A 13,990-nucleotide genomic window follows, 5' to 3' on the forward strand; every position below is an offset into this window, starting at 1 on the left:
AAAGTCATTGGAGACTTGCTTCATCCTGAGAAATGTCAATTACTTGGTTCAAATCCCAGCTGTATGTGCCATGTGGGTTAAGGGCGTACTTTTTTTCCCAATTATTCGGGTCAGCATGTGCAGATCAGCCTTAATACAAGCATCCACATATAGAAGATCACACACACATGACAAAAATCCCATTACAATTCACATCAGTATTCAGTCAGGTTATGGAAGTGCAAATGCATATTGTTAAAATTTGTTTGCTTGTGTGTATGCTTGTTATATGTGTGCATGAATGCATGCATATGTGCATGAGGGTATTGTGTGTGTGTGTGTGTGTGTGTGTGTGTGTGTGTGTGTGTGTGTGTGCATGGGTGTGTCAGCTTTGAATTTGCTGTGGTTTTATGTTGTGTGCTATCTGTTTCTGTTCTGCTTGTAATATGTATGAATTACACATTTTACAACTCCAAATTTCACATACACCCTCCTCAAAACAAAACAAAACAAAACCAAAAAAAAGTGCTTCTGATTTGAATTCAGATGCATGCAATTCATCCCTCCTGATAACAGTGTGGCTGGCAAAACTGCAGGTTCATGATGGTTGTACATAAAAATAAAATGCAAGAGAACTGTTCACCACTTCTTCAGTATGGTGCCCCATTGACTATTAATAATAATAATGGATACTTATATAGCACACTATCCAGAAATCTGCTCTAGGTGCTTTACAAAAACGCTTTTGTTAACATAAAACATTATATCTGTGTTACATACACACACCAAAATGTGACTACACACTCACACACACACACACACGCTCGCACACACACACACACACACACACACAGACACTGCATACATACATTTTAACATACATGTGTATCTAACAGCTACCCTAACACATACGCACACATAGGCAGGCACAAACTTACATAAACACAGGCACACACAATACACATTCATATAGATGCATGTAGTTATGTACACATACATATGTATACACACATTGTCAAGCACAGCTAACGCAAAGTGGACCTGCCACAATTGAACTTATTCAGTTATTGCTGAGGGAAAAGGTGAGTTTTGAGACGAGATTTAGAAGATGCGAGGGAATCAGAATGACGGAGGTTATCAGGGAGCTTGTTCCACATCTTTGGCGATTGAAAAGAAAACGATCTGTGTCCATAGGTCTTTCTTCTGACGTGAGGTATCCTGAGAAGTCGAGTATCAGAGGAAGAACGGAGCTGGTGAGACGGGGTATAGATATGGATGACTATTCAGAGTCAACAGTGAAGAAAAAGAGGAGACATGCAAAAAAAGCCCAATCTCACAGATTAGTGAACATGAGCATTGTAGCCCATCAATGCAGAAGAGAGAGGAATATGAATACCATACAAAGTGACTGGCATAAATAACCTCCAATCTAAAAACTGTATATTTCATAAAGTCAACAGAGTCTAAGAACACATTTAAGATGTGAATTTTGGCCGGGCAGAGCAAACCAACAGGCCTAGTTTGCATCAATTTGACATGATATAGTATGTAACACCAAACAATTACTTGGAAAGAAAAATGTGATGCCCAGTCGACCACACAGGGCCTTTCAGGGTTGAAAAACTGTAAATAAAAATCCTGAAGAACCTCAAAACACTGACAAAAATAAATAGATAAATAAATAAGTATATGAATAAACCACTGCACTTGGAAATAACAAATTAGGTACAACTACAATTGTATTTATGCATGTAAACCTTAGACAAGCTTCTGATGTTGAACATATCTGTCAATATTTCACAAGAGGATAAAAAATAAAATAAAAACAAAAAAAACAACAACCCATAAACATAATTCACAAACTTTTATAATGAAAATGAGAAAAACTCAGTTTCATTCTCTTTTGGTTCAGAGACCAGCAAACTGCATGGGGTCATGATAATGTAAAGCATCATCTCCATCCACCCCTCGAAAAAAAAAAAAAAAAAAAAAAAAAAAAGAGCAGAAAATGGAACCACACCTTGAACTGAGGAGATAAATTCATGTATCACTGACAAGGAAAAAAAGAAAATGTACAGGTTATAGTTTAGTTCTATGAACGTCAATTTTACGACACAAGGTGTTCCTGTGACTGGTCAAAAACATTGTCAAAAGCCAAGCATTAACCTGTCCAATTGGTGAATGGTTTACTTCTACTGCATGTAACATATGCACTTGTAATTATATTTTCATTGTAGAAACAAAGTATCTGTTCTTGTAAAATGATGTCTAACATTGCTTGCTTCTCTCTCTGTGTGTGTGTGTGTGTGTGTGTGTGTGTGTGTGTGATCATGAAAGAATATGTGCACTGACTGTGACTCATTGGTTTGAGATGGCTAAAATAACTTGGAGACAAGAGTTGATAGCCTGTTACAATACCTACAGCAGACTGTACCACATGATATTGGTTTTACTTCTTTTCTTGTACTTGGATGAATTGTTTTAAATCAAAGGTTGGGGGGTCAGGTGGGAAGAAAGCGACTGTGTCAGGTTGCATTGTTCGTGATGTGGTATAGCTCATACACCACTTCTCATCATAGGGGGAAATTTATTATCTTGCCACTGTGGAGGAAACTGACTCTGCCGTTCATATTGATTTTTGTCACACTAGATGTAATAATGAGAAACCAACCATTCAGAAAGACAGAGGCAAACCAATTAGCTGGTATTTGCTGCAGTCTGCACTGGGAGGAAGCTCTCATTAATCAATACACTGTGCTCTGGGTTAAACGAAAAGGAGGGCGGGGGAAGGGGGCGGAAGGGGTTGCGGGGTGGTGGGGGGGAATCCAGCAAACAAAAACCCCATAGAATGAGATTTAAAGCCTTCACACCATTATTTTTGACAACAATCTCATGCTCTATCTGCCAAACATGCCAAAACAAGTTTATGTAGTGTGTGTAGTGTGTGGTTTGCATGATCTGTAATGCAGCCTTTTTTTTTTTTTTTTTTTTTTTTTTTGTCAATTCCAGTTCTCTCTCTTGTAATGATGTCACGCTAATAATCATCAGATCAACATTTAGTTATGTTTGTATCATAGGTTTTTTCCCTTCCAGTGATCACACTCTTTACTTCAGTAAAGTCTAAGGATGATAATGATTATGATGTTGATTTCTTCTGTGATATCAAACATTTTAAGCTTTTTTAATAATTGAAGTTCTCTCTAATGAGCATGTAAAACTCATGGCCTGTTTCTAGCATTTTTGTATAATTGTTTATGGGACCAAGATATGCTAACCACAATGAAGAAAAAATAGCAGAACTTGAAAAAATCTGTCAGAAAATTATCTATTGCAAAAGTGAATTTAAAAAAAATATTCTCACCAAGTCTATTTCTAAATCAACAAATACTTTCATTCTTCTATAAATCTGTTTATTTCAACATGTACAGTTTGCATGTGTGTGTATGTGTGTGTGTGTGTGTGTGTGTGTGTGTGTGTGTATGCATGTGAATGTGTGCATGCGTGTGTGTGCGTCGTGTGTGTATGCGTGCACTTCCAAGCGTGAGCGTGTATATATGTGTGTGTGTGTCCGTGCGTGTGTGTGTGTCCGTGCGTGTGTGTGTGTCCGTACATGTGTGTGTGTGTGTGTGTGCTTGGGCTAGGATGTGCATGTCTGAGGATGTGAGTGTCTGAAAAGGGGGTAAGAGAGATTTACATAACCTGAAATAATATTCCAAGATATTCACACATATATACACATGTATATATTCAAACACACACACACAAACATAGAGACAAGTGGCAAATACACCCACACCTAATCACGCACACACAGACACACACGCGCGCGCACGCACACACACACACACAGACACACACACACACACAGCCGCAAAGAAAAAGACCCAAAAGAAGTGGAAATTTTTTGTCTTCAATCTTTATCTCTGGGCTAAAATACATCCACAATAGAAAAGAACACAGACAGGGAGCTGACCCTGACCCTCAACCAGAGGGAGGGGTGAAGGGAAGGGGTGGGCGCTCTGGGGAGAGGGGAGGGGAGGGGAGGGAGGGCACAGCTACCATGGTGTGGGGGTGGGACTGTCTGTTTAGCACCACAGCTTCCCCATATACCCCACCAAACGTAAAAACGAAACATACACAAATTCACAGCTTGACATACACACACACCTCCCATCCTGAACACCTCCTCCCCCCCTTCCCTTCAACCAACAAACCAAAAACAACTCATGCTGCAGCACAGCTACTAGTAACAAAATTTTCTCTACACATCTGACCAGCATGTTTTTGTACGCATTTTGTGTACAGAATTAAAGAAAAAAAAAGATGACTAAAAACATATCATACTCATCACCCTTCTTGAACAGGACATTCATTTGGAAACAAAAAGCATGATGTAAAAAAAAAAATTACAAACCAAAAAAAAAAAAAAAAAAATTTTTTTTTTTAAAAAGGGACTACAGATTTTCCAGCAACAAAATGTAAATAAGCAGCATTTGAAATCAACTCTTTGCAACTAGCTTGTGGTTCGGCACAACAAACATATTTCATAAACAGAAATCAAAAGCATGCGGGGCTTTCCACAAAATCAGGTCACATTTATCTAAAAAAACAAAAAACAACAACAACAAACAAACAAAAACAAAAAAAAAACACACATCTTCCATTGAAGTCTGTGCAACAACAAAAGCAACCAGTAAATGCAATCATGTCTCACCAGGCTGGATGAATACGCAGTTCTTGGGCAGTGGGAACATTTCACCAAGCCATATTCAACACAAAATTGTCCCTTTCCAGTTGCAACACAATCCTTCATGCTGTATTTTAAATGGGAGTATGGGCAAAATATTATGCTTCCTTCCTGTAGGTTTATGTATGGTGTTGGCAAAGTACCCTTTTTTGATCTATTGCTTCCTATAATTTTCAAGAAAGTGGCTGTGAAAGATTCCTGTCAGCAAGGAATACTGTCCAGTCAAACTCTGGATTGTGTGTGCATTTTATGAAGTGTGGATAAAGTATACGTAGATCTTGCAATTTTCAGATGAGCGGCAAGTAAAACCCACCATCTGTTAAATGTTTGTACACACACACACACACATGTTACACCCCACCATATATCCAAACTCTTGCTGTAGTTTACTCTGATAGGTCATGGCAGTTCAAATTCTGAGTTTAGAAAGCTTTAGAGCTTTCCTTTTCTCACTTCTATTTCTTTTTGTTCAGTCTGCACTTTGTGATTAGTCCTCAAGATCAAGTGGTTGTCTGTCTTCTGGAGAGTTTCCACAGGCCTGCATGTAGCTGGTCTTATAGGACTGTGGGTGTCAGTTAGTCCTCCTCCCTTAGACCTCTGAGGTTCCTGCAGTCCTGGAGAATATGTTTTGCTTCTCCACGTGTGCTCAGAGGAGATGTCACAAAGCCCATGTGGGCTGTTTAATCTATTGTGTCCTGTACACAGGTGAAAAATGGTAACATGCTCTTGTCTGAGCAGTCTTGGTAGTAAAACTGTCCTTGGTCTGGGATGGTTTGAATTGAGATCGGATGAAGATCTTCATATCTTTGTACATTATTGTCATTTTCTCATGACTGGATTTTTATACTGGATTTTTTTTTAATCTTTTTTTTAAAAAACAATCCAACTGTGAGTGTGAGGTATAAAATAATGTTTGAAATTGACAGCTGAATCAACTGATGGTCGTAAACAGCTTAAAAAAATAATTAAAAAATTTTAAAAAACCCAACTAAACATAACCCACAAAATCAAAATCAAAAACAAAACAGAGCTGATTAAACAATCCAGTCCCATGTTCCTGATGTAATTCACACCAGACACTAATCTGCTTATACCAGTTGAGTACAGGACCAAGATAGCCACCCTGTCCTGTCCCTTACACAGTCCTGATTTCTGCTTCAGAGAACAATGTCACTTTGACAGAACAAAACCCAATTCAAACAAGAAAGAACTTGGAGCCTTTTTCATTCTGAAAGCCAAAATATCAAACTCATCTTTTGTGAACAACCCACAGCAAAGTGAAGCATTCCTTGAGAATACCAACCACCCAAATCCCACCAAAGCCAATCCATGTATGAAATAAGCTGCAGTAACACTTATTAGTGCAACTGCAAAGCTATCGGGGTCTGACCTGATGGAATTTCCAAGCGCCATTGTTCACACCAATACTTCTGCATTAGCTTCATGAAAGAGGAGTTCGACCAATGCCTTAGATAAAGCGTACAACCCAATGTAACACTGCAGCAATTTATACTGATTTGACTGAAACGTCGGTTCTGGCCAGTGAAGGCTGATGAAAAAGTTCATTGAGGCTTCAAGGACCTATCATATGAAGGCTTGTTACTGACAATCCAGTGGGTTAAAATATTTACTATATAAAATTTTGTAACCAGGGACATTTCTGCAGTTGATACAGAGATCAAGAAACCAACCTTGTGGTTATACACGGCTAGACAACAGATGCACAGATGCCAAGGTAGATCTGACCTGATCTCTCCCCTTTTTGGTTGTGTGTGTGTGTGTGTGTGTGGTTGTGGTTGTGGTTGTGTGTGTGGTTGTGTGCGCATGTGTGAGCAATGTAAGTGCAAGCATTAGTCAACAACAAAAGCAACACTAAAACTCAAAACTTACCCCCCCCCCCTCCCCAAAAGCATCAGAATGAGTGGGTGGGAGACCACATGGGATAACTCTTTCACAAAAACGAGCCCCTCTATGAGGTTCAACTACAGCTTCACTCCTTTCTTTTCATGGCAGTTTCCATTCATTCAATCAAAGTAATCATGAAGCCAAAGCTGAAATAGGTGATCTCTGCTCTTTCGTCCTTGGTTTCCAATGGCAAATACATTTTTCAATATAATACAGACCAATGACCATGGTGGTGAACTGTACAGCTAACTCAGGTGGCAGTTGTGGAAAGCGTCATCTTCTAGGCTGGCAGTTTTGGAACTGTCATTTTCACAACCACATTCCCACCAGCCACCCTTCTTCCCCCCCACCCCCCTCCTACCCCCTCCCTCCCTCCCCCCAAACACACACATACATACACACAAACACAGACACACACACATACACACTCGTATGGGCTCAGCTCACATGTATACCAGAGCAAGGATTAAGGTAGGACAACTTACATCAAAAAGAGACAAAATGTCCACTGAAATTCTCAATCCCTTAAAACAAAAAACAAAAATCAACAAAAAGAAAAAAAAAGGGAAAATGAAGTTTATAATATAATGTATTGACATGAACACTTGCAAATCTTTGGAACAGAATAATGATCTGTACATTAAAAAACAAAACAGAAAAAGACAGGACACTTATAACTTCAATTTGAGTTCCTACTTGCAAAAAAATAATTAATAAATAAAAAACCACCACCACCACCATAAAACAAAAAAAAGTACTTGTTAAGTGTATTCTTAGAATGCCACATTCTTAAAATGTATCCCAGAAATTGTTTATAATGTGGTGCGTGTTATAGTCCTCCCAACCCTCTTACTGCCACTCCCACCTTCCCATTTCAATTGTGGGGAAGAAAATCAGCAGTTAAATACTTAACAGGGAAAGGAAGACCAGCAAGAAATGACAGGAAATAATGAGATTTTAGAGCTCATTTAAACAAGTAACAAAATCACCAATGAATACAATCAAAGTGCAACTGTACAGTTGCTTTTCATTTTTGTCCCACCAACCAAACCCCTCCCCACTTTTCCCTTTCTTCTCTCCCTCTCTGAACATTATGGATGACAATCTATCATTATTGTGTCCTGGACAGGCAAAAACACATGTTCAGTTCAATCCTTTTAACATCCAACCTTCTTAATTCAAATAGCTTCATTCAGTAGTAAACTTTGCATTTGCAGAACAAAGTGAATTGTTGATGGTAACCACAGCAAAAAGCAGAATACACTCTCTTAGATCAGATTCCATTGGTGTCGTATGTGCGCTATGGTCAATAAAACCACACACAACATTTTGCAAACCTCTCAAACAAAAAACGTAAAAACTGCGCATTTACTTGTTGTCCAGACTAGCATTTTAGCATTGGCTCCTCCTAAATGTGAATGCAAATATAAAGCATACAGACAACGCCAGATATCATGTGAACTATACTGATCTCTCAGACACACACATATGAAGATGTATGCGTGCGTGCATGCATGCGTGTAGTGTGTGTGTGTGTGTGTGTGTGTGTGTGTGTGTGTGTGTGTGTGCGTGCGCGTGTGTGGGAGCGTGTGCATACACACACACACACACACATCTGAGACTAAGACAACTTCAAATATATCTGAAGCCCTCATAGCCACCCCTAAACCATCAAGAGATGGACATCCCAGCACACAGATGCACAAAGCATCAAAGGAGCTGTTTTCCCACAACAAAAATGGTTATGATAGGTGGGTTATGACTGGTATAAAGCTGGAACCTGAGAGACTGCACTTTTCTTGAAGCAGCACAACTCTGGCTGAACACAACAATGGCCTGTCCACAGTGGGGGCATCATGATCAATACACAGCCAACATAATCCAAACTGAACTGTAAATAAAACACATCAAGTCGCAGCATATCATCTTGCAAACACACACACAACCCCCCACCCCCTCCCCCTCCTTGTGCACAGTGGATTTCAGTTCAAAAGGACTGGACTAAATCACCATCTGATTTTCATGATGGGTTAAGTCCATGCTACTGTGCTCAAGTGCAAGTGTCTTTGTCCTTGTGTCTCTGTGTGGGAACATTTCAAAACCAGTGCTCTTTTTCCACATGTAACAAGACCTGAAGCTCACTGGACCTTGTCTTCAGGATGAATAAAACATATCACCTTGTTATTAATGTGGTGCTGACTCCTCCACATAATGCTGGACTAAGCTGACATACAACAGAGATGCAGGTTGTTCATAAACGGGGTTTCTCTCTCTCTGGAATTTAATCACTAATGTGTGTACTTGCTTACATTACTTCCTCATTAGTTCATAAACGCAAAACCACCTCTAGCATGCCAAATACAACATGCATAGAAATCTATCACCAAGCATTTTCTGCAGCAGAAAGATGTTCACCCAGAAAAACTGCATTCAAGTAGACATTTCCACTTCTAAACTTTTTTTTTTCTTTTCAATTTTTAATTCACCTTCAGATTCTGCATAGAAAAAAATTATAAACAACATCTCAAGAGAGCATATTCTAAATATCTTCCCCAGAGATTCTGATTGAATTATGTCTGACCACAAACAGTCCGGTCTCCGTTGTCAGCCCATACATTGCCTAAACAGCTTCTTAACTTGATTCTCATTGACATGTGCTAAAATCATGAGAGCTGGTTTGTGGGGTTCGAGTCTGAGCAGACTTTAAACTGGAATATACTCCGCTTCAAAACATTCTTATGTTTATGTTTAAAAAAAAAAATGTAATGGCCACTCTCATATTAAATTAAACAAACTAACAAACACTTTAAGTTTAAGCAAGAAGTACTGAAAGTAGGTATATTCAAATTTGTCTTTTTTTCTTTTTTTATCTTCTTCAGCTATATGCTATGCTACATACTAACTGTCCTATGTTTTCAAAACAGCTATACACATTTTTCAACAGAATGCATGAAGGTACAAATTCACTCTGTTTGGGAATGAATCTCCTTGCATAATCTTGAAAGCTAAGATGAGGAACTGGTGATAAACTGGTGCTCTACATCCATTTCTCAAACTGTGTCTGCCATGACTATATTTAACAGCTGGAAACGCCTGCACTGTAGAGTTCTCAGAGACTCTGAAACATACCTGTTTTCCTTTGCAAATGGCACAGCATTTAAGTCCAAGACCAGAGTTATTTGATGTTTAACAATGCATTGGACAGTAACTCTTTTGTTCCGACACAAGACAGAGACAAAACTTCTAATGCCAAAGATGTTCAGACCTTCCCATCAGATCACATGCTAAGTAACTAGAAGGTGCAAAGACACAAATCAAGAAATCCTCCAGCTGGTATGTACTGTGCAGTCAGGAACTAAAACTCCTTGCTGAGATCCAGCTTGTTTGTCCTTCTGCCTTGGTCCCAAAGATGTCAGCGATCACACATGAGAGGGGTGGAGGAGGGGGTCGGGATGGGAGGAATTAATTATCAGCAAAACATAATGCAGACAAGAGAGTTTGGTGGGGTACATGAGGAGAGGGAAATGAGGGGGCAGGTGCTTTTGCAAACATTTATGGTTCGGACCTAGCAACTCAATACTTCACTGTGATCTTCCAATTTATTTTCAACCAATTTGAACTGCAAAGCACTGCTCAGCCAATCATGATACGTCTCTTCTCTTTTTCATGTATTTTAGTTTTGGAAAAGAAAAAAAAAAGAAAGAAAAGAAAAGAAGCTGTCTTTTCATCATCCCACATGAAGTCCTAAAAACCTTCATTCTGATCCGCAACCACCACTATCTCTATGGTTCATCACTTCTTTCTTTATAACCTGATGTGTTTTCACATGGTCTGTTAATGGCAAAGAGGACACAGGTGTGGGGAATGGGGGGAAAAACTGTAAGGGGAGCAGGTGAAAATCTGTCTTGAGTGCTCAGTAACTCATTTTGAGCCTATAATTAAAAAGCTGCTGGGACCCACATTTCAAACACAGCATTTGCTTATCTATACACAGGTGAATGTAAAGCATGTTCACTGACATAAAAGTGCAGTACACATGCACAACATGTGTGTATTAAAATTCAATGTACATACACAATTAAATAAAAGGCTTTTTGGCATGACTTTTAACCCACCTTATTATTGTAATAAGCATACATATATAAAAAATTAAATGAATATCATAAGCTGGCGATTAGTGGCTCATTTTGAATAAGTGATATAAATAAGCAGAGGAAGAGCTGTCTGCTTGACAATAACCTTGTGAAAGGCAACACCTACCTGACAGTCGCATGTAACTTCAACAATACGATAACATTCTAAAAACGATTTCTTGCCCCATTTTTCATAAGATCCCTGCAGATGAAACATCCTGCAGAAAAACTTTACAGAGAAAGCAGCTGAACTACATCTGTACTGTACAAGTTAATGTGCAGTCAAGACACACAGAAGGAGACAAATTCAGCCTGTTGACAGAGCCAAAGGAAATGCCATCAACTACTTTTTTTTTGTTGTTTTGTTTAATTTTAGCAACACTGCCAGTGATAAGTGTGACTGAGACTAGAGGTTATGAATGGCAGACACTCACCAATCTCTCTTCTTCTCGGCCAAGTGACTGACTCCCAAGATCTACAAGGCAAAGAGATATGCAATGTTACCGAGAAGATTTGTGTAGGTCTTTGTGCCACACATTCTCAGTCGACAGCAACACTTGTTAATTAAGTCTATGTTCCTAGCTAGAAGTAGAAGTAGAAGAGTAACGCTGTAATGATAACCATGCACTTAAGTTCTTCGTCACATTATAAATGGTGCAAGCAGCCAAAACATTATTCCTGAGTGAAATTCATTTAAAGGAATCCTGACAGGTGCACAAATAATCATTTACATGCTTTATGATGTACTGTACCTGTTTGCTGGATAAAAGAATATATCAAAAGAGAGAGAGGCAGAGAGACAGAGCTGACAGAGAAGAGAGAGACACACACACACAGAGACAGAGCACAGGAAATGAGCACAACGGGCACTCTGTTATGCATCGCTTCAGCACAATATGTTGTTGTTTTTTAATTACTGAAGTACATATTATGTATGCAAAGTCTAACTAATAATGCATGAATATCAAGAATGTAATCTATAGATCTAATGTTCACCTTGACAATAAGAAACTGTCATGATTAGAAACAAACAATCCACATATATTCCTGAGTAGCAATATTCTTATGTGGCAAGTAAGTTAACACAGTGTTTTCACTGCTTGGCATATATAAGTGATATGTCATTACCTGTTTCCCCTTTTGGTTTTGGTTTAACTCTCTATACAATAAACAACCACCTGGTATCAACTTCTCCTTTGTCTAAATCATGGCAAAACACCAGTAATTACCATTCATTTTTGTACAAGTATCAATTATAGTCTAATATCAGTCTTTTGTGGAATCATCAGACATCTGTTCTTCAGTAAAAAGTAAACGAAAAAACACACACTGTGGTTCACTTCAGTTATGCAGAACATCATGTTGCCAAAGTTGCACAACCATTTAGTCTATGCAAAAGACGAAGGCAGCTTTACTGCAACAGAACCGATCATCCAAAACAGAACCAAATGGCTCAAAGGGACTGTTCTTTGCACCCATTCAATATATTTTCGGTTTTCACCAGTCACCAAACCACACTCCTCATGTAATGAAGAGAGATGAACAAACGCACTGTCCTTCCAAAGGCCTGGACCTACCAACATAATGACTGTTGGGGAGAAAAACTCCCCAGCTTAAGGTGAACCCACTATCTTCAGATATGACATCTGAGACATTTATTACTTAAGTACTGAGGATTCACATCCCTGAATCATCTCACAGCACGATCAACTGGATAGCGAGACAGCCAACTTGATTTTTGTGACTGCTTTATTAAGGCATGGATCCACTCCAAATCCAAAATATAAATGCCAAATGGCCATGTCCACACTGGGCAAGTTTCCTTCACATACTCCATCTACAGCCTTCCATAAAGCTTTTATTTTTTTCACCATCCAAGCTAGGTTTTATTCCAAGTGTTGAGGTGTGGCTCTCTGGAGTAATTGGTGTTATTCAACCACTGTGCCACTGTGGATCCATGCCATAAAACTTGCCTGGAGATCTATATTCTCATGTCAGTTTCTCATGCAAAGACGTTGAAGCCGTGAGAAGTTACAACAATCGCAAATACTTTACTCTGAGGTCACTGAGCCGAATAATTCCAATGACTGTCATATACATTTATCATCAATATGGCACACACTCTCCCATAACCCTCTCTCAACCACTGTGGATTCAGTTGCTCTACATCAGTCTCTCGAGTCTAATACCTTCTACATTCTCCATGCCACTGTTCCAGACTTCTACATAAAACCCATGCTATCCAACAAAGCCAAGTATAAATGCTTGTTATGCCTGAAGCCTTTTCCATGTCTCGAGTGCCAAATTTTAGCTAAGTTCGTTAAGAAACCTGGACATACATCACTTTCTTGCAATTGTGGTTAAAAATATGTGGAAAAATTCTAGACATTAATCATTATTGTACCCCCACCCCTCCTACTGCCACATCCCCTGCTCCATAGGTTACCTTTTCAAGTTCGTTCTGTCTATACAGTACTCCAAATAAACTCCATCTTCATCATCTCCATCCATAACTACTGTTTATGGTCAAACTGTTATCACCTCAGCTGAAAATCTCAGTGAATGTGTTTGAGTTTTAGTGTGAAAGTGAGTGTGTGTGCATAAACATGAATGAAAGTACTGTAACAATAATACGAACTCGTAAGCTTTACATTGCTGGTTTCATTTTCTGATCAGAACAGATTTAACATGAAAGAAAAGACAAGACAAAAGAGAAGAAAAATAGTGTATCTGGAGGCTGTTTGTACGAGTCTTTAGCCTGCCAATGAGTAAAAGATGACATTCCTCTGGCTATACACTTTACATATCTACACCCAGACATTCACACTTCCCACAAACCTGCCTCACATGAACTTAAGGAAGGCTACCACTGAAGACAAATCAGTGTCAAAGGCAAGGGTCTATACAATTCATCAAGCCAAATTTAAAACACGCTAAAAAAAAAGTAATGAAGAAAAACATGTAAAGCTTGTGCTGTAATTACACACAATTCCATTTCAACACTGTTAAAACAAAAGGCAACCAAAAATATGTGTGGAACAGGGTTTGCTAAGGGGGATGGAGGGTGGGAGGAATATGACTAGACAAAATGAAAGGTTATCAGCAGGTGTTGCTCAGCCTTGTTTGTGTTCTTCATGCAATCAACACACACACACATACACACATGCATTAACACACACACACACATACACACTCCCTCGAAATTTGAGCACATACATACACATGG

At 38.9% G+C, this 13,990-nt stretch overlaps 1 protein-coding gene across 5 annotated transcripts in view; it reads right to left on the reverse strand.

The window, feature by feature from the left end:
• The window catches only part of LOC143288746 (uncharacterized), a 46,291-nt gene that overhangs the window by 9,193 nt on the left and 23,108 nt on the right, over window positions 1-13,990 (reverse strand). For 3 of the 5 annotated variants that reach the window (XM_076597389.1, XM_076597375.1, XM_076597381.1), the window contains exon 12: window positions 11,199-11,239. The exons of the other annotated variants lie outside the window; for them this stretch is intronic. In XM_076597389.1, the coding sequence (XP_076453504.1) occupies window positions 11,199-11,239 (41 nt within the window). The remainder of the gene's footprint in view (window positions 1-11,198; window positions 11,240-13,990) is intronic. 5 annotated transcript variants of the gene reach the window in all.

Source organism: Babylonia areolata, chromosome 1, assembly GCF_041734735.1.
Source record: "Babylonia areolata isolate BAREFJ2019XMU chromosome 1, ASM4173473v1, whole genome shotgun sequence".
NCBI lineage: Eukaryota > Metazoa > Mollusca > Gastropoda > Neogastropoda > Buccinidae > Babylonia > Babylonia areolata.